A 27,854-nucleotide genomic window follows, 5' to 3' on the forward strand; every position below is an offset into this window, starting at 1 on the left:
CCAGTATTCTTGCCTGGGAAATCCCATGGACAAAGGAGCCTGGTGGGCTACTGTCCATGGACACGATATAGCAACTAAACAACAACATTATGAATAATACAATATTATCATTAAAATATCAACTCTAAAGAATTTTCGAGGAAAAAAATTCCTTAAATCAATATTAAGAGGAAAGTGAATAAAAGTGTGTTTGAACTTATCTATGCATATAAATTTTGTTGTAATTACTACTTCTTAAAGAACACACACAAAAAATCTAAACTTTCCATCCCATAATAGCAGAATCCACCTCCCAAATTCACTTTCCCTGTGATTAAAAAAATTTCTGGCCATTATACCCATACTTTCTGTGACAAAACAAGGTTTAAATTAAAAAATCAGTACAAATGCCACAATGCAAATAATTGGAATGGAACTCAGAAGGTTCAGTTGACTTTCACATTTTGCAAGTAATAAAATTTTGCAGTCCTATCGCTCCTAAGCATTTCTCACCTCCCTCTTCCCCTCTTCATCCACTGGGCTAACTGTAATTCACTTTTTAGGTTACAACTCAAAGTGTAATTTCATTTGGGGTGCTATCTCTAAGTAACACCCCTCGTGCATCCACACCCACAGGACCCAACCCGGGTGGTGTGCCTATCCATCAACTTCTGATTACATTCTGTCCTTCACCCCTATTTTAGCACATTCCTCTCAGTATTCCAGTTGCCTGATCTCTTGTCTGAATGCTGCTTAAGAATTTCAGGTCCCAGAAAGCAGAGGTTGTATCTAGTTCATTTTGAATTCCCAGTGCCTATTGTAATACCCAGCACAGTCACTCTGCACGTGCTTGACGGCTGGAAGGGTGACACAGAAATCCAGCTTGGGAAACCTAAGGGTATGTTTCCAGCTGCCTGTTCATTGCCAAACATGTCTTCCGTGTTCAGTGGCCTCCTTGGTGCTTTTGGCATTTGGCAGCTCCCAGGTTCCATGACCTTCTCTTTGGAAAGTCGCAGCTCTGCAGGAGAAATGAAGTTACTGGTGTCCCTTCTAAACTTTTCAACCTCAATTTTTGTCCAGTAAATTGAGATTTTTGTCTTTGGGAGGTGAACAAAAACTTTGTAACTAATTCCTTTTACGCTTCCTTCGGCCTTGGTCATTTGAGTAGCAGCGTCTGTACCTGTGGGCAGGCAGACGGTTGTTCAGCAGGGATGACGGCATCAGGCTAGTCTTTCTGTCCCCAGAGAGATGATCTGAGGCTTCTTCTATATGAGACAAAGGTTTTCAACTGACTCACAAGGGCAAAACAGATCAAAATGGAAAAGAGCAGCTAAGAGGAAGGTAGAAAAACATGATTTATGCCTGAACTTGACCTGCCTTATAGTGCCCTGGGTGAAGTCTAAATAATACCAGTATTATCTGGTAGACTTGTTTTTCTGGGCTTCCCAGGTGGCTTAGTGGTAAAGAATCTGCCTGCAAATCTGCCTGCAAATGCAAGAGACACAGGAGCCATGGGTTTGATCCCTGGGTCTGGAAGATCCCTGGAGTAGGACATGACTACCCACTCCAGTATTCTTTACTGGAAAATTCCGTGGACAGAGGAGCCTGGCAGGGTGCAGTCCATATGGTAGCAGAGAGTCAGACATGAGCACAAAGGTATTTGTAGTCTATCTTTTGATTGAAACAGATTTGTACCTTCTTTATGGCTTCAAACCCAATCAGCCTTCTCAGGTATCAGAATAGTAGGACTCAATCTACACACAGATAAACTCTTCTATTCAGTGATAGCAAAATGGATATGGCAAAATGGTTCATCACATCATGAGTTGAGGGAACCATAATTTCCCACTGGGTACTCACAATGCCACTAGAACACTCCCAAGCCCATCCTTGAATTTTGTGAAAGGTATATGCAAGGGACTTCACTGGTATCTCAGCTGGTAAAGAATCTGCCTGCAATGCAGGAGACCCAGGTTCGATCCCTGGGTTGGGAAGATCCTCTGGAGAAGGGAATGGGTACCCACTCCAATATTCTTGCCTGGATAATTCCATGGACAGAGTAGCCTGGTGGGCTATAATCCATGGGGTCATAAAGAGTTGGACATAACTGAGAGACTTTCACTGCACTAGCTTGCATAATCCACCATTTCTGAATCCTATAAGAAGTGAGTTTGGAAGGATATATCTGAAGCCCTGACCCCTGCAGACCCTCACTTGCTCACAGCTGACTTTTGTTAACTTGCTGCTAGTTCCTGTCCCCTGCTCTTCCTTGCCCTTGAGATTTTCCATTCCAGAAGTGAGTTCTGGCTCATTCTTTGTTAAATGATTTATCACTGTAGCCGTGGATCAAATGATTAATATTTTCTGCTGTTGTTACTTGTTGAAATATCAAGTTCCCAAGTGCCAGTTGTAGGGTTGATATCAAAAGAAGATAATAAGGAACAAGCCCATGATTTGGTTTTCAAAACTATAGAAAAGTTTTAGAAAATATTTCTTTGATACCTTTTCCAGAAAAAATCAGTACTTTCTAAATTTTCACAGAGAAAGGACTAAAAAGGAGTAATCATTATATGTGCCTGTCCTCAGGCGCTAAGTTGTATCCAACTCTTTGGGACCCCATGGACTGTAGCCCACCAGGCTCTTCTGTCCATGGGATTTCCCAGGCAAGAATACTGCAGTGGGTTGCCATTTCCTTCTCCAGGGACCTTCCTGACTCAGGGATTGAACCTGCAACTCCTGTGTCTCCTGCATTAGCAGGTGGATTCTTTACCGCTGAGCCACCAGGGAAGCCCAATCATTATATGAATGATTTGAATAATAAACTCTCAGCAAGTAGATGACTATTGGTATATAGACCAGAACTATTTCAAAGTAGCATTTTTAAGCATTAAACTTTCTTTTTAATGAAGCATTAATTAAGTTTCATAATAAAAACTAAAATGACTCAGAAGTTAACTTTGGTGCATTTTCAATCAAATGAATGCAAAATTTCAATCCCAAACTGATAACCAGTAAAGTTAAGAGCAATGAAACAGAGTCAGATGCTGACTGGAACCCAGGCAGTGGGAATTTAAAAAGTATCAGACTGCTTTCCCCATGTACCTCCCAGCCCTGCTAGGAGATCTTTGTCTCAGAAAGGCAGATTGGACCAAGGCTCCGCACGAACCTGCCATCTGCAGAGGTTGCCTAAAAAAGCTGCCTAAAAAATAAGGCGACAGAGTAGAGCATGGGGCCCTGGAATCACAAATCTCAGCTTTCTTACTTTGAAGAAGCCATTTAAATTCCCAAAGCTTGTGTTTTCCTCATTGGTAAAATGGGAACAATGAAACTGTCTTCCTTAAGCTTTGTTGTAAGGATTAAATGAGATCATCCATCTAAAGTGCTCATTTAGCAAAATGTCAGACACACATTAAGCCCTTACTAAGGGTTAGCCACTACTGGTACTGCCAAAACAACCCCCAAAATGAAAACGAACACTTTTGAGACATCTTTGAATGTATCTATTTTATAAAATGTTTTAAATATCACTATATTTTAAGAGCTTTCAATTGTAGTAACTTCATTTTTTTTAATTGGAGAATAATTGCTTTACAATGTTGTGTTGATTTCTGCCATACAACAGGGATCAGTCATAAGTGTGTGTGTGTTTGTGTGTGTATCCCCTCCCTCTTTAGCCTTCCTGCCACACACCCCCACCCCTCTAGGCCATCACAGAGTCATAACACCTTTATAAAATTACATTTCAACAAAATTTAAGATTCCATAAGTGATATTTTCTTCAACATAATTGACTAAACACTGAATACACTGTACTGGGCTCTGCAGGGAATACAGATTAATCATATGGCATTTCTTTCTTTTTTTTTTTTTTACCCCAAAGGGTTTATAATCATCTTGTGAAATTTCACCAACATCTGAAAAATTAGAGACTACTAAACAGGATTGACTTAAGTACCCTTATAGTGTTTCTAAAAACTCAACAGCATCTATTTGGGCCAGTTGTTAATATACCTCTCTAACAAATGTATCAGAGATGTTTCTTAATATAGGAAAATAGGAAAAAGTTGAAGCAGGTTCTCTAAGTGTAATATAGTTTACAAGGAATCATTCACTTCTGATAATGTATAGGTAATCATGTCAAGATGTGCAAAAATAAAAGTTTTGTAACATTGCACTAGAGAAACCAGTTGTAGACTCACTGCTTTTTCAAGTTCAGAAAGTCAGTGTTTGCTCTGTAAGCCTTGGCTTAATTGAATATGGTCAGTCAATAAAGACTTCCTCTTCTCTCCTGTCTCTGTGACATTTACATCAGCTTTATTTACCCCAAAGTCTATCACAATGAGATTTAGCTTTCTTTTTTTTTTTAAATCTGAACTATAGTACAAAGGGTGCATAGGAATTAGACTGGCTAGCATGAAAAAAATCTTCATTTGCTTATCCTAACTTAAAAATAATCCTTACATTTAAATGGTGTATTTGAAATGACTCAGAGAGTCCCGAAACCAACAAAATATCACATATTTACCACTCTGTGTTTTTCTCTCTTTGTCAGAAGATCACCCATGTGCAACCAACCATCCATCAACAAAGCCACCCTAACAGGTAAGAAAGATCTGGGAGATTATTCTTTTCACATCTAGAAAAGAAGCATATTTTCCAAGATTCCACCTAATTATTATAGTACCAGTTTTTCCTGCAGTTTTAAAGTATTTAGGAAATTAATTCTTTCCTCTTTATCATATCATTTCTCTCATTGATCTCACAAGCTGTCCATTTTAAGCTATTGGTAAAACTTAACTAATGTGCCTTTAAAAAAAAAAAAAAACAACAGTTAAATTTGTCCTCCGACTCAGTTGAGCGTTGCTCATTCATACCTTGAGAGGTAGCATTACCTTAAAAGTGTTGAACATGTTGTTTCTGAGCTTGTGTTATCATCATATTGTTAATATACGCTAGTTTGGTTTAATGAAAGTCAAAACATAAATAAAAGTTACCTTCTTGTTTAATCAATACCCCAGTTGTGTGTAGGAAGGAACGCCATTCTAATACTCCCACTTTGGACCCACCGAGTTGAAATTAAATTCAATTTGGGAGAGGAGAGAAGCAGTAATTATATAATAGCTGAAAGTTCAATGAGATCAAAAGAACGGATGTTTGGGGAAGAGAAGTGGATGGAAGGATGAAGGGTGTAAAGGGCAGAAGAATAAGATTACTCCCATTCCTATTAGTCTATTTTAGACATGGGGCTTGACCTCAGCTGATCCAAAAACAGAGCAAATGATCTCATTTTGCTGAACCTGAAACCACATTTGAACTCATTTAATCATTGCTTGAAACTCCAATTGATTCATTAAAATAATTGTCTGGAGAAGAAAACCTATGTTTTCTATAATTATTACCAGAAGACAATTAACATATTCTCCAAACTAGACCCACACTTCACTTGATTCAAGTGTCTTCCTTGGAGTCCAGCTCGTAACATGCAGAGGAGCTCATTATTATGTTATTAGTGACTATACTTTGCTTGAAAGTGAACTTCATCATGTCCAATCAGGACCTTTCAACTGGGCTCATTTGTGGTCACCACATCAAAGTGATTCTGGAATAGTTGTTAATGTTGGTCTTTCCTGAATGCTTTTCAAATAGACTTGCGTTCCATTGACTGTTGCATTATTGGTTGTCTTTACCATGTTTATCTTTCAAGATCTTATTGGTGATGATTTTCAGCTGGCATTTCATAGTCTCTGTCTGGTTTACCTGTTTTCTTCTTGCCATTGGTCAAGAGATGAACAATAATTGAAATTCCTATACATTAAAGTAAGTTCTTTGAGTAAGAAATTTCTTCTTCAGAGACCGCAATATAAGAGAGCCCAAACGTACCTGGTGCGTCTAATGGGAGACACCACATGAAACCTGGTTCCCAGCCTTGCTCCCAGCACTAGACCTGAGCCCCCTTCACCTTTGCAATAAGCGAGACTGCTGACATCGCAGTTTGTACAGGACTCAGTGCTACTTTGGTCCCTGAAAGCTCCTGTAGCTTGAGGTTCCATATGAGCCAGCTCCACAGAGCATCCTCCCAGAAGAGCAGCTGCAGGTACCAGTGGAAGATTGTGTCTACCAAGAGGTGGGTGGTGCTGCGTGGTCAGGGCAACTAACTGACCATCATGGCAGGCATCTGGCACTGATTAAAAAGAGAGTAGTCCACTCAGGAGGCACAGAAGCGGTCCTAAATACATGTGGGAAGCCCCGCAGAAGCTCCCAAATGTTTTCACTTAGTGCTAAAACCAAGAGCAATACCAGGGAGAACTGTGGGTCATGGATATCTGGGTATCAAGGTTAATGTGGCCTCATTTGTACCCACATGATCTTGACCTGGGGCTGTGGGCTATAGAAATATCTATGAAATGAGACTAATTAACTGTCATTAAGTATTAACTGTCATTAAGTGCTTCAGGCAGCTGTATTCATCACAAAGCACAAGAGGAAATTAACTGGCTAGCAAATGGAAGCCTTTTTCCTTGCCCACACCCCACTCCAGTACTCTTGCCTGAAAATCCCATGGACGGAGGAGCCTGGTAGGCTGCAGTCCATGGGGTCGCTAAGAGTCGGACACGACTGAGCGACTTTCCTTTCACTTTTCACTTTCATGCATTGGAGAAGGAAATGGCAACACACTCCAGTGTTCTTGCCTGGAGAATCCCAGGGATGGGGGAGCCTGGTGGGCTTCCCTCTATGGGGTCGCACAGAGTCGGACACGACTGGAGCGACTTAGCAGCAGCAGCAGCAGCAAGCATGGCAAACTAAGGTGAAAAGTTGAATGAGGGAGTAGGGGAATGAAGGCAACAGCAAGGGACCTTCTCCTCTCTGAGCTCATTCTGAAAAAATGGGCCTTTAAAAACATAAATCGTGAGGCTTCGCTAGAAGACAAGACATAGGAGGAAGGTGTGCTTGTGAATTTCCTCCCTCAGTGACATGGGACCTGACTGCAAGTTCACTCCCTGGCCTGGGTGAAGGAGAGTGTTAAACAGTCAGTACAGCAACCTTGAAGGTGAACTTGGCCTTCTTAGAAATTATTCATGGGTTCTAGAGGAACAGTGTAGTACTCTATGCAGTTAAGTTCATGGTTGATCCAGAAGGCCAACCTTGATACACAGAACCCCTGCAGAGCACCTCCATAGAACATCACTGATGGGGCACTCTTGGAATTGTGTGTGATTTCGTGGGGGAGGAAGGGGCTTCTCTGCATGTCCAGAATCCAAGTCATATTCTATCATGATAGCTGTGTGGCCCTGGGCAGGTTACATACCCTTTTTCTGCCTGTTTTCCCATTTACAAAACAATGATCATATTTTATATAGCTGTTGCTAAATAAATGAGTTCATGTGTGCAATGCTCTCAGCATAGAAGAAGCACTCAATACATCATTTTTTTTCTTGTTTTTATTTGGTTTTTGTGTCTAGCATTCATTCTGTATGAACTAGGGGAGATGGAAAGAAAATTAAGTCTCCATAAATCAACTTCCTGAGTTTTAAAAAAGTTTTAACTGTATATGTCACATTGTGCCTTCTAGAACTTTCTCACATAGAACTAAAAACACTCCTTTACCCCTTGGAGGTTATTCCATTTTACATGAGTTAAAGTTGGGAAAGTTTGATTTTATATCATTAGGGCTGAAGTGTGTTTGTTGCCAGATTTTATTGCTCTCCATAATGGGTAAATATATAGCTCTACATCAGTGTAACAATGAAAAAAAAAAACACAAACACCTTCCAAATGTTCATTTAGAAAAGAGCCTTCCTACTGAAGACCTATTTGTTCTTTAGTGTAGTATAACAGAAAGATGGCATGTGGCTTTCTGGGCCTGAGTGAAACCTTGTCTCTCTCATTAGTTTTATTCCCTCATTGGAAGAATGGAGATAGGAGTTCCTAATTCTTGGTGCTGTTACAGGAATTCAAGGAGATAAGTTAGGTGAGGAACAGAAGCCTGTCATGAGTAATTCACCAAGTTTTCTTCCTGCATCCCCCCTCTGTGCCTGACCTTCTTTTGTTCTTGATCCTAAAGCTAATTTTTAAACTGGTAGAGAAGAAGGACATTGATGATGTATCAGCTATACTTGTGTGTTTAATTTGTGATTTTGTTTGCAAACAGTAGTGACAGCACATCTTTAGGAATCCCTATACTTAATGCAAGGCTCCCAGGTGTCTTGGTGGTAAAGAATCGGTCTGCAATGCAGGAGACCCAGGTTCGATCCCTGAGTTAGGAAAATGCCTTGTGGGAGGAAATGGCAACCCACTCCAGTATTCTTGCCTGGCAAATCCCAAGGACAGAGGAACCTGGTGGGCTACCATCCACGGGGTTGCAAAGAGTAGGACATGACTGAGTAACTGAGCACACATACACACACTTAGTGCAAGGCTCACGTGCGTAGGTCCTTAGCTGAGGGTGAATAGCAAAACTAGAGTGTGTTGAAACATGAGAGGGCAGCAGAGAGTCAGAGCTGCCCAAGCTATACCTGCGTTGTGACAGTGAGCCCCTGGTTTTGGTATAGAGCCTTGTGTTTGGGAACACGGTTAGTTCTTTTGAGCATTTCATTTTCAAACGAAGCTAACTCAAGAAAAATGTTCTGTGGCCATCTCCGGAGACCCTGTCACATCTTGACAATATCACTTTAGAGAGTTTGCAGTTTCCACATTTTCTGTCCCTTTGTCAGTCGCTCAGTTGTGTCCAACTCTTTGCAACTCCATGGCCTGTAGCCCACCAGGCTCCTCTGTCCATGGGATTCTCCAGGCAAGAATACTGGAGTGGGTTGCCCTGCCCGCATCCAGGGGATCTTCCTGAAGGATCTAACCTGGGTCGCCTGCATTTGCAGGCAGATACTTTACCGTCTGAGCCACCAGGGAAGCCTTTTAAATCATATTTAAATTAAGGATCTTCATGGTGAGAATGTAACTGAGAGAAAATGCATTTAAAGTTCTTTATTTTAAAAATGAGAAAATTGAGTCCTAGTGAGAAAAAAAATGCTACTTAGAGAACTGAGAATAAATGCAAGACCCCTTTTTCCCAAGTTATACCCTTATAAAATTATCAGTGAAATTAGGGTAGCCTTCTGACCCCACCATGAAGTGTATGTTTTGGAGAAAGTAAAAGAAATCTTAAAGGATATTAATTTCTGGGTAATAGATACATTATTGTTTTGTTTTGTATATGGACTCAAAAAACTATACTGTCCCGATTTCTCACTGAACAGGTCTTTATATTTAGAGCTATTTTTATTATTTCCACAGATTATATCCTAGAGGCCTTCAGATAAGTAAAGGTTGGCCAGCTAAGGAGAAAATACAAGTTCTTCTACCGAAGCAATAAAACTAGTACAATTACCTACCATTTACCTGTAGAGGGAGACACATAATTCAAGGACAAGCGTAAAATCAAACAAAAGTAGTTTTAGTCCAAAATTTCGGTATCTCTCCACTCATATTTTTTACCCTGAATATCCATAACTCCTTTTTTAAAAGTGCATTTTCAATAGAATTTAATCAGTTGTTAAGCAGAGAATGTAAAAAGTAAACTATCAAAATATACTAGTCAAAACACAATGAAAAGAAACTTAATTTTGTTTAGTGTTCTTCTAAAGCACAAAGCAATTCCTAAAATCCATTGAAGAAAAAAAACTGAAACAATTTTTTTGGAACAGTTTAACTGGAACAATTATTTTGCTGTTATCTGGACTAATCATTTAACACTTTGTGCTTGCTAAATAAAGAAAACTAAACAACTATTTTATGGTGACAGTACCAGTGACTTATATGTAGGTTTGCCTTTTAAATCTCTGTGTGTATATAATAAAAACAACTAGTGTATGTGATGTAAAAAAGATACATATATATCTTTTTACATTATAAGCATGCTAAGTCACTTCCGTTGTATCTGACTCTGTGACCCCATGGACTATAGCCCCCTAAGTGCCTCTCTCTGTGGGATTCTCCACACAGAATACTGGAGTGGGTTGCCATGCCTTCCTCCAAGGGCTCTTCCTGACCCAGGGATGGAACCTGTGTCTCTTATGTCTCCTGCATTGGTGCTGGTAGTGGGGGGGCGGGGGGGGGGGCGGTTCTTTACCACTAGTGCCACTGTGTATGTATATAAAATAGTAGTTGGAAGTAGGAGCCTCTGAAGAAGGGGAAAGAGACCTTGGTGAGAGAGAGATATAAGGCCTGAGGGGACACTGAACTAAAAAAACGTGCCTTTAGACAGAATGGGTTGGGGGATGAAGACCCAAATGTTGCAATCGAAGTCTCACCCTCCGCATCAGCCACTGGCAGGAACTAGCTTTACCATGCAGCTCTTTTTTTCCCTTTCTTTTAATAAGAGCAAAGATAGTGGCAACACTTAATGATTACAGAGAACAAGTGCACAGTAAGCTTTCTTAGGAAGGTGATTGAGGAATGCTGGGAACACATTGTGTTTAATAGCTTTAATAAAAAATTAATAAAGATTGTGTATGTGAGTGTCAGCCATTGGTTTGGGGGGGGGGGTGTTTTACTTTTATATTTGATGCATCTGATGAGCGTGGAATATTCTAAATTTTTGAGCCAGAGGAGTTAACTTTTACAAAAATCCCCACATTAAAAAGACCTTTCCAGGAAAAACACTGAACTAAAAGATTTGCTTAAGTGCATGGAGTATGACTACTTATTACTTAAATTTATGTCTTTTAGAGGAACCAAAGTCTGTTTCCTTCCTTAAAGCTAACATGTTTTGCCTTCTTATGCTTTCATTTAGATAAGTAGAGCTATCTCTACTAACTTGTAAAAAGACCAGGTCAAACAATCACTTTTTAGTTAAAAATTGATTTAAGTTATATTTGGTTTTCTGACAGTGAGAAAACCAGTGAAAATGGGAAAATATAATTTAATTGTATCTCTATTGACTAAATATCTGCTCTGGGCATTTTGTTACAATTTTAACTGAAACAATTAAATGAAACTGCATATTCATTGAGTCAGAACAGCAAAAAGAGGTTGAAAACCCAGCTTTCTTCTTACTAACTATGTAGTCTTGGTCAGCTTACTTAAATTCTCAAAGTTTCCATTTCCTCATCAGTAAATTCTAAGTCAGTGACTAGCATAGTGGTTGGTACCCAGAATGTACTCAACAAATGCAGACTATCATTATTGCTTTAATTTATTATTATTATTTCATCAACAAATTTTTCTGTGCACCTTATATGTGGCATGCAGTGAGGTAGGTGTTGGAAATAAAAAGAGTAAAATGTGACTGCTGGCTTCACAGAAGTCACGTGGGGGACAGAAAAGGAACCATGAATAATTAAGTACAAGCTAAGTGCCACCGTTGAAGCAAGTTCACATACCTATATGTATTTGAAGGACAGGGCAAGTGACTCTACCTAGGGGAAACTCCCTGCTGAACTTTGAAGAATGTGGAGTTCTCCAAATTCTGGGTGATGGTGAAGGACAGGGAAGCCTGGCATGCTGCAGTCCATGGGGTTGCTAAGAGTCAGACACGACTTAACAAATGAACAACAACAACCTCAAGACAAAGGGTCAACAACAGTGAGATATGGAAGCATGGAGCGCTGGTCCAGCTCAGGAGACTGGGGACAGTAAGGAGCAAAAAGAGCTGAAAGTGAATGGGAGCAACAGCACATGAGCCTCCAAGAGGAGATTAAGGCCTTAGCATGAAGAGCCTCAGAAGTCAGCGTGAGTAACAGTGGACTTTATGTTATGAGCAATGGCAAGTCATCAGTCATTTCTAAGTGGAGGACCAAGTATGTATGTGAGAATGACAGTGTTTGAAGCTGCAGAGAAAAACAGATTGGAAGGAAGACAGACAAGAGGCAGCCTCATACTTACCCAACAGCTGTTCCAGACCAAGTGCACGTTGAAGATCGTGTGGATCCATACTGGGGTGGGTGTGCTGGGGATGGAGAGGAGGAGATGGATTCACAGCTCTTTGCAGAGATTTGGGAAGTCTTGGTGGTTGATTAGATTGAGGAGTGAGAGAAAAGAGAAAAATGAAGGTATACACACAGGCATTCGCCATACCATTGTGCGTTTGTATGAGAGATTGAAAACAACCCAAGTGCTCAGCAATATGTGAGTTCTATTTAGGTAGTAAAGTTCTGTGATAAAAAATGTTACATGACTTCTTTACGAGAAAAAATAATGTGGAAAAATGCACTTAAAGAATATATGTTAAATTGCTAGGTGAGCAATAGGCACCCATTTCATCCTTTTTAATTATGTATATTGGATTTAATTTAAGACATTTTTGCACATTGACTAGGAACTAGCAAAGGCAGATAGCAGTACCACTGTACATAGAATCTGGTGACAAACTTGTAAGTATCTCTCAGATCACCGGCTTCTGTTTGCCTGTCCTCGATAGAAAAAGTACAAATGAGACACTGCCAAATGTTCTTTCAATATTATTGTGCCACAGTGATCACTCACTGTATGTTCAAATAATAATATCCCTCAGATAGGGCAGCACTCTGCCTGGTGGTTGTTGAGCCTACGCCAAGGCCATTCTGTTTTTCTCCAGTTGATCAGAAAAGCTACCATGAAATTAGAAGAGTTAAAGTCACCAACGTCCCCTTCAGCCTGTATCCCTTCCTCACCACCCTGAGTTACAGAAGCACAGTGCTTCCCAAACCTGCCTGATCTAAGGAACCCCTAAGGGATCCATGAAAATAAATGCAAAAAGACGAGTTCCAGGACAGTCCGGAACAGAATCTTTGGGGTAAGGCTTGGGATCTATATTCACGTGCCCCCAATGAACAAATCAGCCAGATTTGGGAGAATAGTTGGATACTGAATGCAGTAGGAGAGAATGCTGCTCGGAACAGTGTTGCCACTGAGTTGCTGGAAAGGTGTTGGAAAATCATTGACTCTCTGGAAAATGTGGACAGTGACACGCACATCCCCATCCAACAGACAGTGCAGCCTGAGATAAGCAAGATAATATGTGTGAGGTGCTTTGTGATCAGCAGAAGGAAATACAAGGTGACATTATTATCTGTGCCATCCTCGTCATCATGGTCGTCATCATCCGGGCCATCATCCCTGTTATCTCTCCAAATGCATACAGATTTTAATTAGGCCAGCTTGTCCCTCTCCTCGAAGAAAATGAAGTATCATGTCCCTGTTTGTGTAGGAGGGTGGGAGTGAGTTTGGGAAATGTTTTGTTTAGTTACTGTATTCTTTTCTTCTCAGACACTGTATGCAGTCTCCTTTAAAAAAAAAAAAAAGAAAAGAAAAAAATGAAAGAACAGCAAAACTGCATTCTTCAGTCACTCCCTTTATACACAAAGGGCTTCCCACCCATGTATGCCTTAAAGCGTGTTCCCCTAGGCACACTTAGAAATACAAGACTGTGGTGGGGCAAAACAATGAAAATTCCTTTGGGTCTAATTTCCCACATTTTTCTAATTAAGTGTTACACTGAATTATTTAACTCTATGAATAAATGAGGATTTCACTCAGAGCATTCTTTCACTATTCAGAAGAAATTTTTAATTGGATCTATTAATACTAACATTAATAAAAATTAACATTTTCTGGTATGTGATATGTATTAAAGACTCCACATGCATAATCTATTTTAAATCTTATGATAATTCAATAGATAGCTTCAAATGACAAGGTGTAAGTTAAGTCTGGGGCTTCCCAGGTAGCTCAGTGGTAAAGAGTTCCCCTGCCAATGCAGGAGCTGCAAGAGATGGGGCTTTAGTGCCTGAGTTGGGAAGCTACCCTGGAGTAGGAAATGGCAACTCACTTCAATATTCTTGCCTGGGAAATCCCATGAACAGAGGAGCCTGGTGGGCTACAGTCCATGGGGTCCCAAAGAGTCAGAGTCAGCCAGGACTTAGCAACTGAGCACGCATACACAGACTGTCTGACTCAAAGGCAGACCCTAAAGCCTTCCCTCCCTTAAAATATATTGATCCATGCACAGAAACACAGCCTGCTGTCATCTTCTCCCTGAAGTACTCTTCCCTTCTTTTCTGTTTTTTTTTTTTAAGAAGAGAGTAGAAAAGGATCCTATGTTGTCTCTTACTGAATCTGTATGAATGGAGGGTAGGACGGAGGAGAGATTAGGTCTGTGGATACAGAACAACCCTTTGCTGTGCTGCTGCTGCTGCTGCTGCTGCTAAGTTACTTCAGTCGTGTCCGACTCTGTGCGACCCTGTAGACAGCAGCCTACCAGGCTCCTCCGTCCATGGGATTTTCCAGGCAAGAGTACTGGAGTGGGGTGCCATTGCCTTCTCCAGAACAACTCTTTAGGAAACCCTGAAAGGTCCGTTATAAGCTAAGGAAAAGATTCCTTCTTGTGAAGTAGAATTCCTCAAGCTTTCTTCAGTCCCCACAGTTCTCTTCCTGACTCCTCTGAGGTGCCTGTTGTCACAACACCCCAGGAAGGCACATCAGCAAGGAGAGGACCCCTTGGTGTGTGTGAGCAGTGAGGTAGACGGAGGATGTCTGAGAGTTCAGGATAGGGCAGTGCTTGAGCCTCTGCACTCACCTTGCTTCTCAGACCACTCACCGTTAACGCTTGAGATGACATGTTCTACCATAAGGTAATATTCATCTTCTCTTTGTGTGTAGACTCAAAGTAAGCTCTTCACCTCCACTATCATTTTCTTGAGTACCTTTCTAGCCATGGCATTCCCTAGATCTCTGTGCCCCAAAGGCAATTCCTCTAGGTATTTCTGATGTCTGCATATCCAGTACATTTTTAGTGTGCCCTCTTCCTTTTCGTGGTTCTTGTTTGGCATTGTTGGCACTCTAAAAGTATTTCTAATTCTGTGTTCAGTGTGTCTGGTGAAACAAATGGGTGCTCATGTCTTCCCCACTCCACCGCCCCCGCACTGGATATGTTTCTGATGTTTGCATATTGCTCACTGAATTGCCCACATGCAGAACTTCATTAATGGATCCGCTCCTTCACTCGTCAGTCCACCTGGATGCGAAGAACTGTGTTTGGTCTCTCAGGACCCAGTTAGGCATAAAATACCTCCACTGAAATTTATGACCATTTTCCTAGAGTTTTGTGGAATTTTAAAAAGGTAAAAGGTGTTCTGTGGAATGGCAGAGGGAGTTAAGTAAATAGAAAACCAGAGGGTTTGTAAATAAGTGGAAGGATGGGTGGATAAAATAAGGAAAGGAGGGGAAAAGGGAGGGAAGAGGAAATGGGTCAGGCTGAGATCCTTTGTTGAGAGAGCCAGGAAGCTGTCTACTCTGTGATTTAGCTTGGAGACTGGAAAAGAGAACTACTTGAGGAACTTAGGGAAAACTTAGCAACACAACACAAGCGAGTTAGAGGCATGAGAGGGTAAAAGAAAGATTTTCTGAATCACCAGGGAAGAAAATAACAAAGGACAGATTGGGGAATGGAGACCTCAGTTGAGGAAGAGGTGAGCATCTCTAAGATGTGTCTTGGGTCACTGTGCACAGACTGTGCTCTTTAATTACAAATGTTTATGTAGTTAGAAATAGATCTAGGTTTTCTCTTCCAAGAGGTTTTTATTTTGAAAACAAAATCAAAGTGCTGTGTTTTGTTTGCTTCTTTGATGTGCAATTCAGAACCTGCATAGAGGAAGAAGAGCAGGGCTCTGAAGTAGAGAGATCTGGGTTTCATTGCTAGCTCTCCTGCTCACCCACCTTGTGACCTTAGAAGAGTTACTCAAATGTCCTGAGTCTTTTCTGTTAAATGTATTGAATAGTAACAACAATAGTGATAATAATATTGCATTTCTCATTTTGAAGCATATACAAGATAATGCATGTGAACATTGTATCAGACTGTCTAGTTGTATTATTCATGTTGATCCTCAAAGTGGTCATCTTTGTACATTGCGTACGTTTTTTGCCCTGCTGCCATTGATAAAAGCATTTGGGGAATGGCTTTGGAGGCATTTTATGGGCCATACAAGAAAAAAGCTGTCTCCTTGGTTTACTGTCATGCTTCACTAGTGACCAAAAATATTAATTCTAATATGATTACCAACCTTAGTCACCAAATAAGATATCAGATTAGCCTGGATGAAGCTAATTCTAAAAAGGTAGCCCCTCCCAGGGGTAAGACAATATTGAGGCATTTGAGAGCAGTATTATAATATGGACTCTGAAGGTGATGCCAAGACAGAGTGTCCTAGAATTGTTAAGAGTGATGGCATTATATGAAATAAGTGTATATAGAGAGAGTTGACAATGGTCTCTTCTCTAGGGGTTCTTTTTTATTCTTTAGCCACGCCTCAAAGTGTCTGTGTTTCTTTAGATCCTCACAGCCAGCGTCCATTCCTGGAAACTGCTGAAAGTGCCGGAGATAGAGGAGAGGGCCGGTGTGTATCGGCCCACTGGCTGGGGAGGACTCATCCCTCATCATTTCCACAAAAAGGGCAGCAGAGGAAATGCACATGGCATTTCTCACTGCCTCTGTTTAGTTATTACCAGGCACCTACAGAGTCTCATCCTCCTGTTCTTTGAGGGTTCCATACAATCCTCTCCTAAGCTGGCTTATAACCTCCTCTTCTATGATCGTGTATCAGCAGCGATCCTCTGGTTGCAAGATAAGAACCAATTCTGCTAACTTGATAAGCCAAGTGTGATTTAGTAGAAGAATATTAGGAGAATCCCCAGTTCCCTGAGAACTCGTGGGGAGGCTAAAGGATCAGGGTTGAAGGAGTCAGTACACCTAAATCTCATGGCAGGGTCAATTAGGTGAGATTCCTGAAACAGTTTTTAGTCCCTTTGTTATTCTGTTTGAGAGCCGGATTCAAGCGAGTGAGTCCAGTGGGTATAATTTGGGTCTTGGGCTTTGGCTCAAGGAAAACGGGGCATTGGGCTGTTTCACAGGTCAGGTAGTAGAATGCAAGGATGAGCGCCTACGTGATGGGGTGAGATTACGTGGATTCATGTTCTACTTCTGCCACCTCCACGTGTTTCTCCTGAAACAAATCATTTAACCTCCCAAAGCCTCACATTCCTTGTTTTTGAAGCGGGCAGAATAAATAGTAATTATCTCCGAGGGAGTTTGTGAGATGATGTTTAAGAACTAAGCACAACGCATGGCACATTGTGAGCACTTGATCCTGTTTCATAATTAGGGTTATGTGATAGAAATGCCAAGCAATTTCTGAGAGAAATTAGGATACAGTTAGGAAGGGGAAATAAGTGCTGGCAGGTTAAAAATAATAATTGATTATAGCAGGATAAGAGGATTGGCCTCAGCACACTGTTTGGCTAACATATTTCTCAGTAACCTGCTCTTTATGATATTAAGATTCTTAGGGATGCGAGATGGTACTTGTTTGTTAATGTAGCCCTACGAAGACAGTTCCTCTGAAGGTACAGAATGATGTGACTTCATGATCATTTGATCCACACCCATTTATTGATGCCCCTTTATACTTAGATCTAGACAGGGGGCCGTGGTCTGTGGCTTCTGGTTTACTTACAAGTATAGGAATCAAAGGGAAGAATAATTTGCATTCCTATGATCTTTGTTTAATAGTCATCTAAATGGAGTGCTGTCTACCCAGTCATTGCCTAATTAGATTTACTTTAAGGGATACAGGATTATAGCGAGAGAAGGATTATTTTTTAAGCCTCTCCACTTTCTGAGAACATGTGAGTAGGTCCCAGTATATGAATGACTTGGGATTCTAAATCCATCCGAAGTTTCATTGTTTGAATTTTAGAAAAAAAAAATATCCATACACTGGCATTCATCAAAGCCCTTCAGAACTAACCTATGTATCTCCTTTTCGAGAAAGTAAGGTTTCCCAAGAAAAGAAAATCTGAAGGAGAATTTGAGGGCCCAAGAAAAGGGCTTTCCAGGTGATGCTAATGTTAAGGAACCCACCTGCCAGTGCAGGAGACACAAGAGAAGCGGGGTTGATCCCTGGGTCAGGAAGGTCCCCTGAGGGAAGGCATAGCAAGCCGCTCCAGGATTCTTGCCTGGAGAATCCCATGGACCGAGGAGCTTGGTGGGCCCCAGGCCATAGGGTTACAGAGTCATTCTAGACAGAAGTAACTTAGCACGCACACAAAAAAAGGTTCATCAGTGGGACGGGATGGAAGACCAGTGGGAGGTCACTGTGGAACACTGCATGGCCTAGCCTACCCATTTGGAAAGTCAGAGTCATTGTGAGAAGGAGGGCCCAAGCCCAGGTTTGGGGGCGCTGGATAGAGTCACACACCATGACAGAACCAGTCAGGTCACACCTCACTGCCCCACAGCTGCGGCATCCAGAGCCACGGAAGCGTGGCCCTCTGACCAGATGGCGCTGCCTGACCGCCACACCCCCCACCTCACACTCTGACTTAGCTCCTGAAGCCACTGGCCTGCAGCAGCCCCTGGCCCCTCTCTGTCCTCTCAGCCCCGACCCCTGCCTGCAGTACCCGCATCTCGCCCACGACTAATCACGCCTTCCTCCCCACACCTTCTCCAGCATCAGGTCTTCCCCAGACTCACCAACTCTGGCCTCTCCACTGTCACCATGCCTTGTCACCCAGTACAAGAAAGACGTGATAGAACTGAGCCTGGAAGTATAGCCACCCTGAGTGCTAGTTTTTTACAAAGGTATATGTTTCTTTTTCCGGGGGAGTAGCTAGGCACTGTAAGAGGACAGACTTTGGATTCCTTAAATCAATGCAGAAGAGGGTTCTAGCTATGCCACTCTGTAGCCACTGGGCAAGTTATACTCTAAGCCTCAACTTTTTTTTTTCATTTTTATTTTTTAAAGTATGAAAGTATGTTAACACATTTACAGGAGACTTGGTAAATACAGAACAGAATTACGTATAGTTCCACTATATATTGCAGTTATTTTTTTAAGTAGATAAATTAAGATTTTTAGTTGGAGTTTTGATAGCAAACTCTTAAAAATTAACAGAATGAATATACAGAGAAATAGCAACTTAGCAGCAGCAACAGAATATAGTAGACTTGAAAAGCACTATGAACCAATTCAACATAACTAAGATATATACAATTGTCATACAACACTAGGAAACAAATTCTCTATTTCCATAGACTGTAAACTAGGAGATTCTGAAACATATTCAGGGACATAAGACCGGGTGCAAAAATTTCATTTTTTGCGATTTCTAAAGATACTAAAATCATAAAGTCTGTTCTCTTATCACTGTGGAATTGTGTTACAGATTAATATCAAAAGATATTTGAAAATACATGCATGAGTGTTTGCTAAGTCACTTAAATCATGTCTGCCTCTTTGCAGCCCTATGGACTATTGCCTGCCAGGCTCCTCTGTCAGTGATGTGACATTTACCAAGAAAGATCTTTGACTTACCATTGAAAAGCTTCAGTAAAGTTAAAAGACTGAAAAAATACAGAGGGTGATTGCAGAGAAGAAAACATTTAAAAGAGAAATTAATATCAAAGATGCTTTAAAAATCCCATGTATTTCAAAATTGAATGTCCACTTTTTAAATGATGGGTGTACCTAAGAAGCCATAACAAGGTAAATTAGAAAATATTTGTAATAGAATGAAAATGAAGAGAATTTACCAGAATTTGTTGCATACAGCCAGGCTGCTCAATATGATTAAATTACAATGCAGAGTCTCTAAGCCTCAACTTTCTAATCTATAAAATATAGATAGTAACAGACCTACCTCTGAGGGCTGTGATAAGCATTAAATGAGATGAATAAACATCAAGCGTAGTATCTGACACACGGTAGAAAGTAAAAATGAAATGCTAATTCTTGAATACACTTTTTTTTCCTCTCGAGTATATTGTGATTCTTCCATCAGTGAGTATGAGAAGCAGATGAATCCTCTTTAGAACTGGATGTCTGACACACAAAAAAGGAATGAGAAAACAACTGAATTTCTCTTAAAAGCATTTTCCTATACTAACTTGTCTTCTGTTGTCTATTTGTAAGAAACCAGCTATGCCTACCAAAATGTCTGCCTGCTTCCATAGCCAGTTCTTTTCTACATGTTTAAATTCCTAATTGCGCACACGATCTTAGTCACTGTGTTTTCATGTGCAGGCAATTAAGACTCATTTAACAGCCTTCCCTCTGGAAGGTTTTGTTCTCCATCTGCCACAAATCAGATTCCTTAAGAACATGTTTGATTTTGAAACAATGTGAAAGTACTGTTCATTTTGTTCAAATTTCATTTATGTACCATTTTTGAAAGTGAGGTAAATGGATAGCCACAAAAAGCTCAGCAGCTGGTCAAAACAAGACTTCAAAGAAATCATTGAAATGGGGCGGAATTTTAAAGGAAAAAAAACACTATTGTAATACGCTAGGACAAAACTAAATAAAAACTGTAGTCTGATAAACATTCCTCAGACATATTTCACTCATAACAAATATTTATTTTACAACCGATTTAAAATACAGGAAAATGGGAACACACCCCAGTTCCCACTGTGAATCTTGGAAATCTTGAACTCACAGCAATGAATGTGATGGAAAAGGGTAGAAGAAGCCAGTGAAGAGACAAACAGGAAAAGATTAGGTTTGTCTTTTTTTTTTTTTAGAAACATGGTACAAAATCGCACATTTCAGTAATATTATCCAGAAGAATCAGATTTATATCTATGTTGCTATACATCTGAAACAAATACAATATTGTAGATCAACTATACCTCATTTAAAAAAAAAAATCAGAGAAGTAATTTCTCTCTCACCACAGGTGAGTTCCATTTTTATTAATTTGTTTAATAGGCTTCTTTAATTTAGAGCATCAGATAGAAGCTACTTTGTTGTTGTTCAGTTGCTTAGTCATGTCTAACTCTTTGCGACCCCATGGACTGCAGCACTGCAGGCTAGGAAGGCTTTCCTATGTTCACTATCTCCCTAGTGCTGGCTCAAATTAAAGTCAAAAAAGGAAAAAAAAATTATTAGGTTCTGAACACAAATATATGTCTGCGAATTGGTAACAAAAGTTTGAGTGAACATTTTAAGAGAAAAGGATTAGATTTTCTAGAAGAGTCTCAAAATTAAATATCACCATTTGGAGATAGTTTGTAGAAAATAGTTTTCTCTACTCACATTTCCCATTGTTTGAGGACTTGAAACAAATAAACAACAGAGTTAATACAGTCAATCCCTATTTCTATATCAGTTGGATATTTTGTCCATCAGCTTTCTAAGGCTTTAAGAGCTGAATTGTTTTGATACCGTTCCATGAAATGTTCTGTAAAAGTTCAAAGTTTTGTTGTTATTTCGGGTAGTCACACCTGCCTATTTAAAATGCCTTTTGTGCAAAATGGAGCCCAGTCTGCTTTCAAATCAGACAAATGTGTCAGATCCCCTGAGTTGCTTCCTTACAAAGTAAAAGTAAAGCTAAGAGGGCCACTCCCACCTACCATCTTTGTGTCTGTCTGCTCAAGCGGCTAATGGCATCTCTGAAAGAAGAGCAGAGAAAACAGGAGTCCCTCGTTGCTGGAGATCCAAAGCTAGATACAGGTCTTCTGGAAGAAAGGCATCTAAGAATTCTCAAGTAGTTGATAAATAAATAGAGAAAGTGAAAATGGAGGAGGCCATACTTTCATGAACAATAAATATTTACTAAAAGAGTAAGCTAAGCTCAGACATCACAGACAACTGATGTCTGCCATCAAAGGAGTTAGTTCCACTGTAATTAAGAGTCAAATGAATGGTGTGCCAAGCCTTTAGGATAGTGGTTCACAAACTTGTCTGTTCATTAGAATCACTTGGGAATCTTTTAAAAGTTCCAAAAAGTGAAGGAGGAAAGTATCAAGCGTTTGGAGACCAGTGGAGGAGAAAAGCAGTGTTTAGGAATAAAGTCCAGTAACGGCCCTGCCCGAGTGTAGTGTATGGGTATTAGGAATATAAAGGAAGAGATAGTTGTAAAAGATGAAAGAAGGACCCATGTGAAGGATTTAGTAACTACTAATTGTATGATTTTATTGAGTGGACATAAAATGGTTTTGAAATGTATGAATAATCCTTGATATGATCCTTATAATCCCTAATGTTATACATAAGAAATACAGGATTATATATAGGATAAAGGTCCGTGTAGTCAAAGATATGGTTTTCTAGTAGTCATGTACGGACCTGAAAGTTGGACCATAAAGAAGGCTGAGTGCTGAAGAATTGATGCTTTCGAATTGTGGTGCCAGAGAAAACTCTTAAGAGTCCCTCAGACTGCAAGGAGTCAATCCTAAAGGAAATCAATCCTGAATGTTCATTAGAAAGGGTGATGCTGAAGCTCCAATACTTTGGCCACCTGATGTGAAGAGCTGACTCTTTGGAAAAGACCCTGATGCTGGGAAGGATTGAGAGCAGGAAGAGAAGAGGGCGACACAGGATGAGATGATTGGATAGCATAACCGACTCAATGGACGTGAGTTTGCACAAACCCCGGGAGATGCTGAAGGACAGGGAAGCCTGGTGTGCTGCAGTCCATGGAATCGCAGAGAGTCAGGCACAACTTATCAACTAAACAACAACAGCAAATATAGGGTAAAAATAAGTTGATTCCAATGTAGAATTGAAGGCTGATTTATCTCAGTGCCTAAATTACCTACATTTCATTTAGAAGAAAATGTTCCATTTGTCAAATATTCTAGAAAACCAAGGACCGTAACCTTATTTTAACTATTTGAAGTGAAAATCTTTGAAAGGTATTATGCTCATTCTTAATCCCTTAAAGGCATGTGCTGAATCATTAAGTCATTGAATCATTTTTAGTGGCTCTGGTCATCACAATGCAGATCTTTTGTATTTATCATTCATGGATGCTGTTAATGATATGTGGACTTTTTATTCCAAACTTTACTGCACTTTAAATTTCCATCCGCTGCTCCCAGTGGTCTCTTCTTGTTGATACTGAACCTGGCCGTAGTGGCATTTTAACCTGACCTGCTGCTCCTTTATCCTTAGCAAACTGGGTTACCGAGCCATTGCATTGAGCCTAAAATAAGAGCAAATTAACTCAGAATAAAAGTGGGGTTTTGAGGCAATTCAGTTTTGAGGAAAGGCTTGGTGGCTCATACAGTAAAGAATCTGCCTGCAATGTAGGAGACCCGGGTTCGATCCCTGGGTTGGGAATATCACCTGGAGGAGGAAATGGCTACCCACTCCAGTGTTCTTGCGGGAGAATCCCATGGACAGAGGAGCCTTGAAGACTACAGTCCATGGGGTCAAAAAGGGTCAGACACAACAGCTTTTACTTTACTTTAGGACATTTAATGTGTATAACAAATATGTCTTTAAATTCATTGAATGAGTATTCTGGAGTTTTTTTCATCTACTTACTGGTGTTGAATAGTATGAATTTCTGGATAATTAATCTCTGGATAAGTTGTTACTATACTACTAGAGCTAATAAAATTAATACTGAGTTATCTTTAACCAGTCCACAGAAACCTGTTTAATTCTATGCTCTGGGCATCAGGGAAACAGAAATGAATAAGATGTGGTCCCACGTCCCCAAGGGCTTGGCAAGATATAATTGTACATATAAGAAAGACGCCATGAATCTTAGTCTCAGGATTGTGCCACTGAAAATAAATGTTATAAGAATCAATAGAACCAAAGGTCAGATTCAGAGAATAAGTAGTGATGGACCTTGAACATTTCCCAAATACTTTAGAGTTAATGAAATGTCCCACCTGGCCAGAAGTTTATAATGGGAGTGTTAATGGATGATCACCACCAAACCACAGAGATTTAGGATTGCTTCCAGCATCCCAGCAAAACAGCCCTTTTCACCCAGGACCATTTGGTATTACAAAAGAGAGGTGATGGCTTGTGATTTATTGACATTCCTTCATTTTGCATCTGGCTCTGGGCTTCTGAAACTTGCGGAAAGATCAATGACCTCAGGGTTTAGGGAGCAGAGCTATAATCCCAGATCCATCACTAACTTCCTGTTTAACCTTTGGTCAGTAATTAAACCTGGTTTTTCCTCAATAACATGAGAATATTAGAGAATATTATCTAAGGACCCAGCTAGCTCTTTTTATAATGTTTCACTGTTTAAAAATGCATGCTTGTGATTAATGGGCCTTTATTTTCTTTCGTTCTCTTTCCCTAAGATGTGAACATAATATACACTCAATCACTGTATGAATTCTGCTTTTCCCAGTGTGGATCTTCGGAGGCTATCCTTGACACCATTTGCTGTTTTGAGTTTTCAACAAAGAGTTGAAATTCTGGCTCCCCTGGCTAGTCATCCTCTCCAGTTGGCAAAAGTCTTCATGTGGACTTGATGGTTGCCTAGAGTAACAAAATATTAGGGGCAGAAACATGCTCAGGGACTTGACTGTATAAGTGACTCAGATCTGAGAGGCCTTTTCCAGCTCAAAGGGAGCCCATACTTAATGGAGCGGGTATTTGTCTATGCCTGTCTGTGCTGCTCTTCTGACTTAGAGGTGTCTAGGGTTTGGCTTACAGAAATCAGCCTTGAAGCCTGCAGGGGAGTTATATGGTCAGAAGACAGTCTTCTTTATTCAGCATGTATCACACCTGAGAGATCACTAGGAGTAAATATAAACAGGATGAGGAGACCCATTGTGGGCTTTTGAGGAGCACATATCAAGGACATAATGAGAACTCAGTAAAAATTCACTGTTAGAGCCACTATTCAAAACCAGTTATCTCTTTTGAGTTAGGAGAACCCAGTGAAGGAAGGACTCCCAAAAATCAATACCCTTTTCCTTCCCTCTGTTGGAGCCAGACATCTCTAACTATGCTCTGAGCTAAAATGTAAATTTATAAAAAAATCAAGAAAGTTCTGTTCCTAAACTCCTTGAGTCTGAGGTCATCCTCTTGCTCTTCCATCAGTCTGCATGATACCAATTACTCAAGCTTGTTAAGGGAGTTATTAGCATCTGGATTGATGTCTTTTGCTTCTAGTCAGTGTTGCCTGGGGTGAGAATTAGAAGAGGATTAGCCAAGTCTCCTTACTTGAAGTCCTTTCTCTTTAGCTGTTTAGGTTTCATTTTAATTATGTGTTTGTCTGGCATTGTTTCTCTACCCAGTGCAGTTCTTCCCACTTGCATTTGAACAAATTCATCGTGATAATGATCACAGTTATCAGCTATTACTTTTTATTCTGATTGAATACTTAACTGAGTGTCGTTATGATCATAAACTGACTTTGGTTTGAACCTTGTGATTTGTAATGAATATTCTTTTTGACGGATTGCAAACATAGTCCTAAACTCAAATGGTTTACAGTAGGCACTCTTACCCCCATAATCATAGCAGCTGTTTGGAAACACAGCTTCAGATCACTTGTTTGCAAATGTCTTTTTCCATACAACCCCGTATGGAGTGGAACCCATATACGTTACTTGACATGTGAAACACATGTGACCCGGGCAGATGATTCGGCTGACCTTGAAAACTACAGCTGTTTAGTCACTTTAAAAACAATGCAATACAAGTGATTTACTAGGCTTGGGCTTAAACCATATTATGCTGACTGATGGGAATTCTAACCCTTCAGGGAGTGGGGGGGAAAGTATAAGACAATGGAATTGTGTCATCCAGGGTGTTACTGTTGCCATTAATTTTAAAACATCTCTTTACAAAAGGTACAAAGAAGACTGGTTAATGTTACAAGCAAAAAAATCCAGTAATATCCATATGGCTTTATTTTGCTTTATTTTTTTAAAATGTAAGGAAGAAGTCCAACTTTTAACTTTGTTTCTTCTCCATCCAAATCAAGAGCAGGGGCTTCCCTGGTGGTCCCAGGGCTAAGAATCCATGATTCTACTGCAGGGGGAGTGGATTGCATCCCTGATGGGGGAACTGAGATCTTGCATGCCACTCTGTGTGGCAAAAAAAAAAAAAAAAAAAAAGAGCAGTCTATAATCTTCCTACAAGATCAACACTTCTTTACTTACTATGTTTCCTGCTTAGGGTTTACATGGAGGAGGGTTAATATTCTCTTCCAAGGCGGCCCTACCTGTGTTCCAATTGCTATATATAGACACTGTTTTAGCAGAATTTTGTTCAGTGAGTGAAAGAGACCTGAAAAGTTATGCTTTAATCAAGACAGAAATTTATATTTCTTTCCTATAAAAGAGACCCAGAGTGGGGAGTCCAGAACTGGAATGAAAGCTCTAAGACCATTAGGGACCTATGGTTCCTTTAGATAATTCCTCCATCATCCCTAGATTATGGGCTTTGTCTCCATGGTCCAAATTGATTTCCAGAACTCTGGCCATCATATCTAAATTGCCACCAGCAAGATGAATGAAGACCAGCACACACCTTCCTTTAGAAGAGATTTCCTAGAAATCCCATGTAATGCCTCTATGTACATCTCCTTGACTCAGGTCCCATCACATGCCACTTCTAGCTGCAAAGGAGATTGGGAAATAAAGTATTTTTTCCTGCTGCTGCTGCCAAGTCACTTCAGTCATGTCCGACTCTGTGCGACCCCATAGACAGCAGTCTACCAGGCTCACCCGTCCCTGGGATTCTCCAGGCAAGAACACTGGAGTGGGTTGCCATTGCCTTCTCCAATGCATGAAAGTGAAAAGTGAAAGTGACGTCGCTCAGTCGTGTCCGACTCTTAGCGACCCCATGGACTGTAGCCTACCAGGCTCCTCCGTCCATGGGATTTTCCAGGCAAGAGTACTGGAGTGGGGTGCCATTGCCTTCTCCTGGCAGTTCCCTAATTTGAAGATTCCAATCTCCTTTAAGTAAATGAACCCTTACCCAGCCTCTCCTCCTTGTCCTCTCAGTTTCTCTCGAATTCTTTGCCATACTCTTCTTATACCTCTTGGGAGAAACCCATCCACTTCCTTATCAGAACTCCTGGGGGGAAAAAAAATCCCACGTCACAATGCTTCATGCTGGAATTCCGATAAAGTCAAGGGCATTCATGTCAGCTAGACCCTCAGTTTCACCTGACATTTCATCCTTGTTCTGCTCCCTGTCTCAGCCCCACTGGTGCTTATTCCAAAATTCATCCCCCTTTCTCAAGCCTCCTGAACCAGCAACTGCTCATCAACTTTCAGTAAATGACTTCACTTTTTGCTCAATGAAGAAACACACCGTCAATATGAATACAATGCTAGATTTCTAATTAAAAAAAAATAATAATACAGCAAGCAACAAAGACTTACTGTATAACATAGGGAACTATAGTCAATCTCTTATAATAACCCATAATGGAAAATAATCTGAAAAATTATGTGTATACGTATAACTGAATCACCTTGCTGTGTACCTGAAATATTGTAAGTCAACTATACTTCAATTATATTATATATATATATATATAAATTATTTTTTAAAAGGAAAAAAGAAACTCATTGTCAGGACAGGAGCTTTCCCAGCTTTTCCATCCTCTTCCTGCCATCCAGACCCAGCCTTTTCTTCCCTGTTTCCAGTCTCAGCGGTTGTTGTGTCCCTTTTCCTTCTTGGTCCTTTCTCCTCCCAGCACCTCCAGGTAGGTCCTTGCTCCATCGATTTCCTTTCTTTTTCTCAAGTCTTTGATTTCTTCACTTCTTCTGGCTCTTTCCCTGTTTATGTTCTCTCAGTCTTAAAAACAATACAAAACCAAACAACAGCAAGGTCTGGGAACACCTCCTTCACTGATTCTTTAGTAGGTTCTAGGCAGTCAAGCTGCCCCACGTCCTCATCTCGCAGACTCCTCAGCCTATTGGAGTGGGACTTTCTCACAGACCCTCTGTTCCCACCGCTCTCACCACGGTCCCAGTGGGCTCCCACTTACCTTCTCCCTGCTTACCTTAGAGGCTTTCCTCTGACACTGTCTGCTCGTTCACTTACTCAGTAAATCTTTGCTCATTGCCTTTGTACTGGGAGCCATTCTCTTCCGGGTGGTGCCACTGTCTTCTTCTTGCTGCTCTGAAT

At 40.5% G+C, this 27,854-nt stretch overlaps 1 protein-coding gene across 12 annotated transcripts in view; it reads left to right on the forward strand.

Annotated features, from left to right (window-relative positions):
* The window catches only part of PDE4D (phosphodiesterase 4D), a 1,583,646-nt gene that overhangs the window by 1,387,950 nt on the left and 167,842 nt on the right, over positions 1–27,854 (forward strand). For all 12 annotated transcript variants that reach the window (XM_069556482.1, XM_069556479.1, XM_069556480.1 and 9 more), the window contains one exon: positions 4,532–4,581. In XM_069556482.1, coding sequence (XP_069412583.1) covers positions 4,532–4,581 — 50 coding nt within the window. The remainder of the gene's footprint in view (positions 1–4,531; positions 4,582–27,854) is intronic.

Source organism: Ovis canadensis, chromosome 16, assembly GCF_042477335.2.
Source record: "Ovis canadensis isolate MfBH-ARS-UI-01 breed Bighorn chromosome 16, ARS-UI_OviCan_v2, whole genome shotgun sequence".
Lineage (NCBI taxonomy): Eukaryota > Metazoa > Chordata > Mammalia > Artiodactyla > Bovidae > Ovis > Ovis canadensis.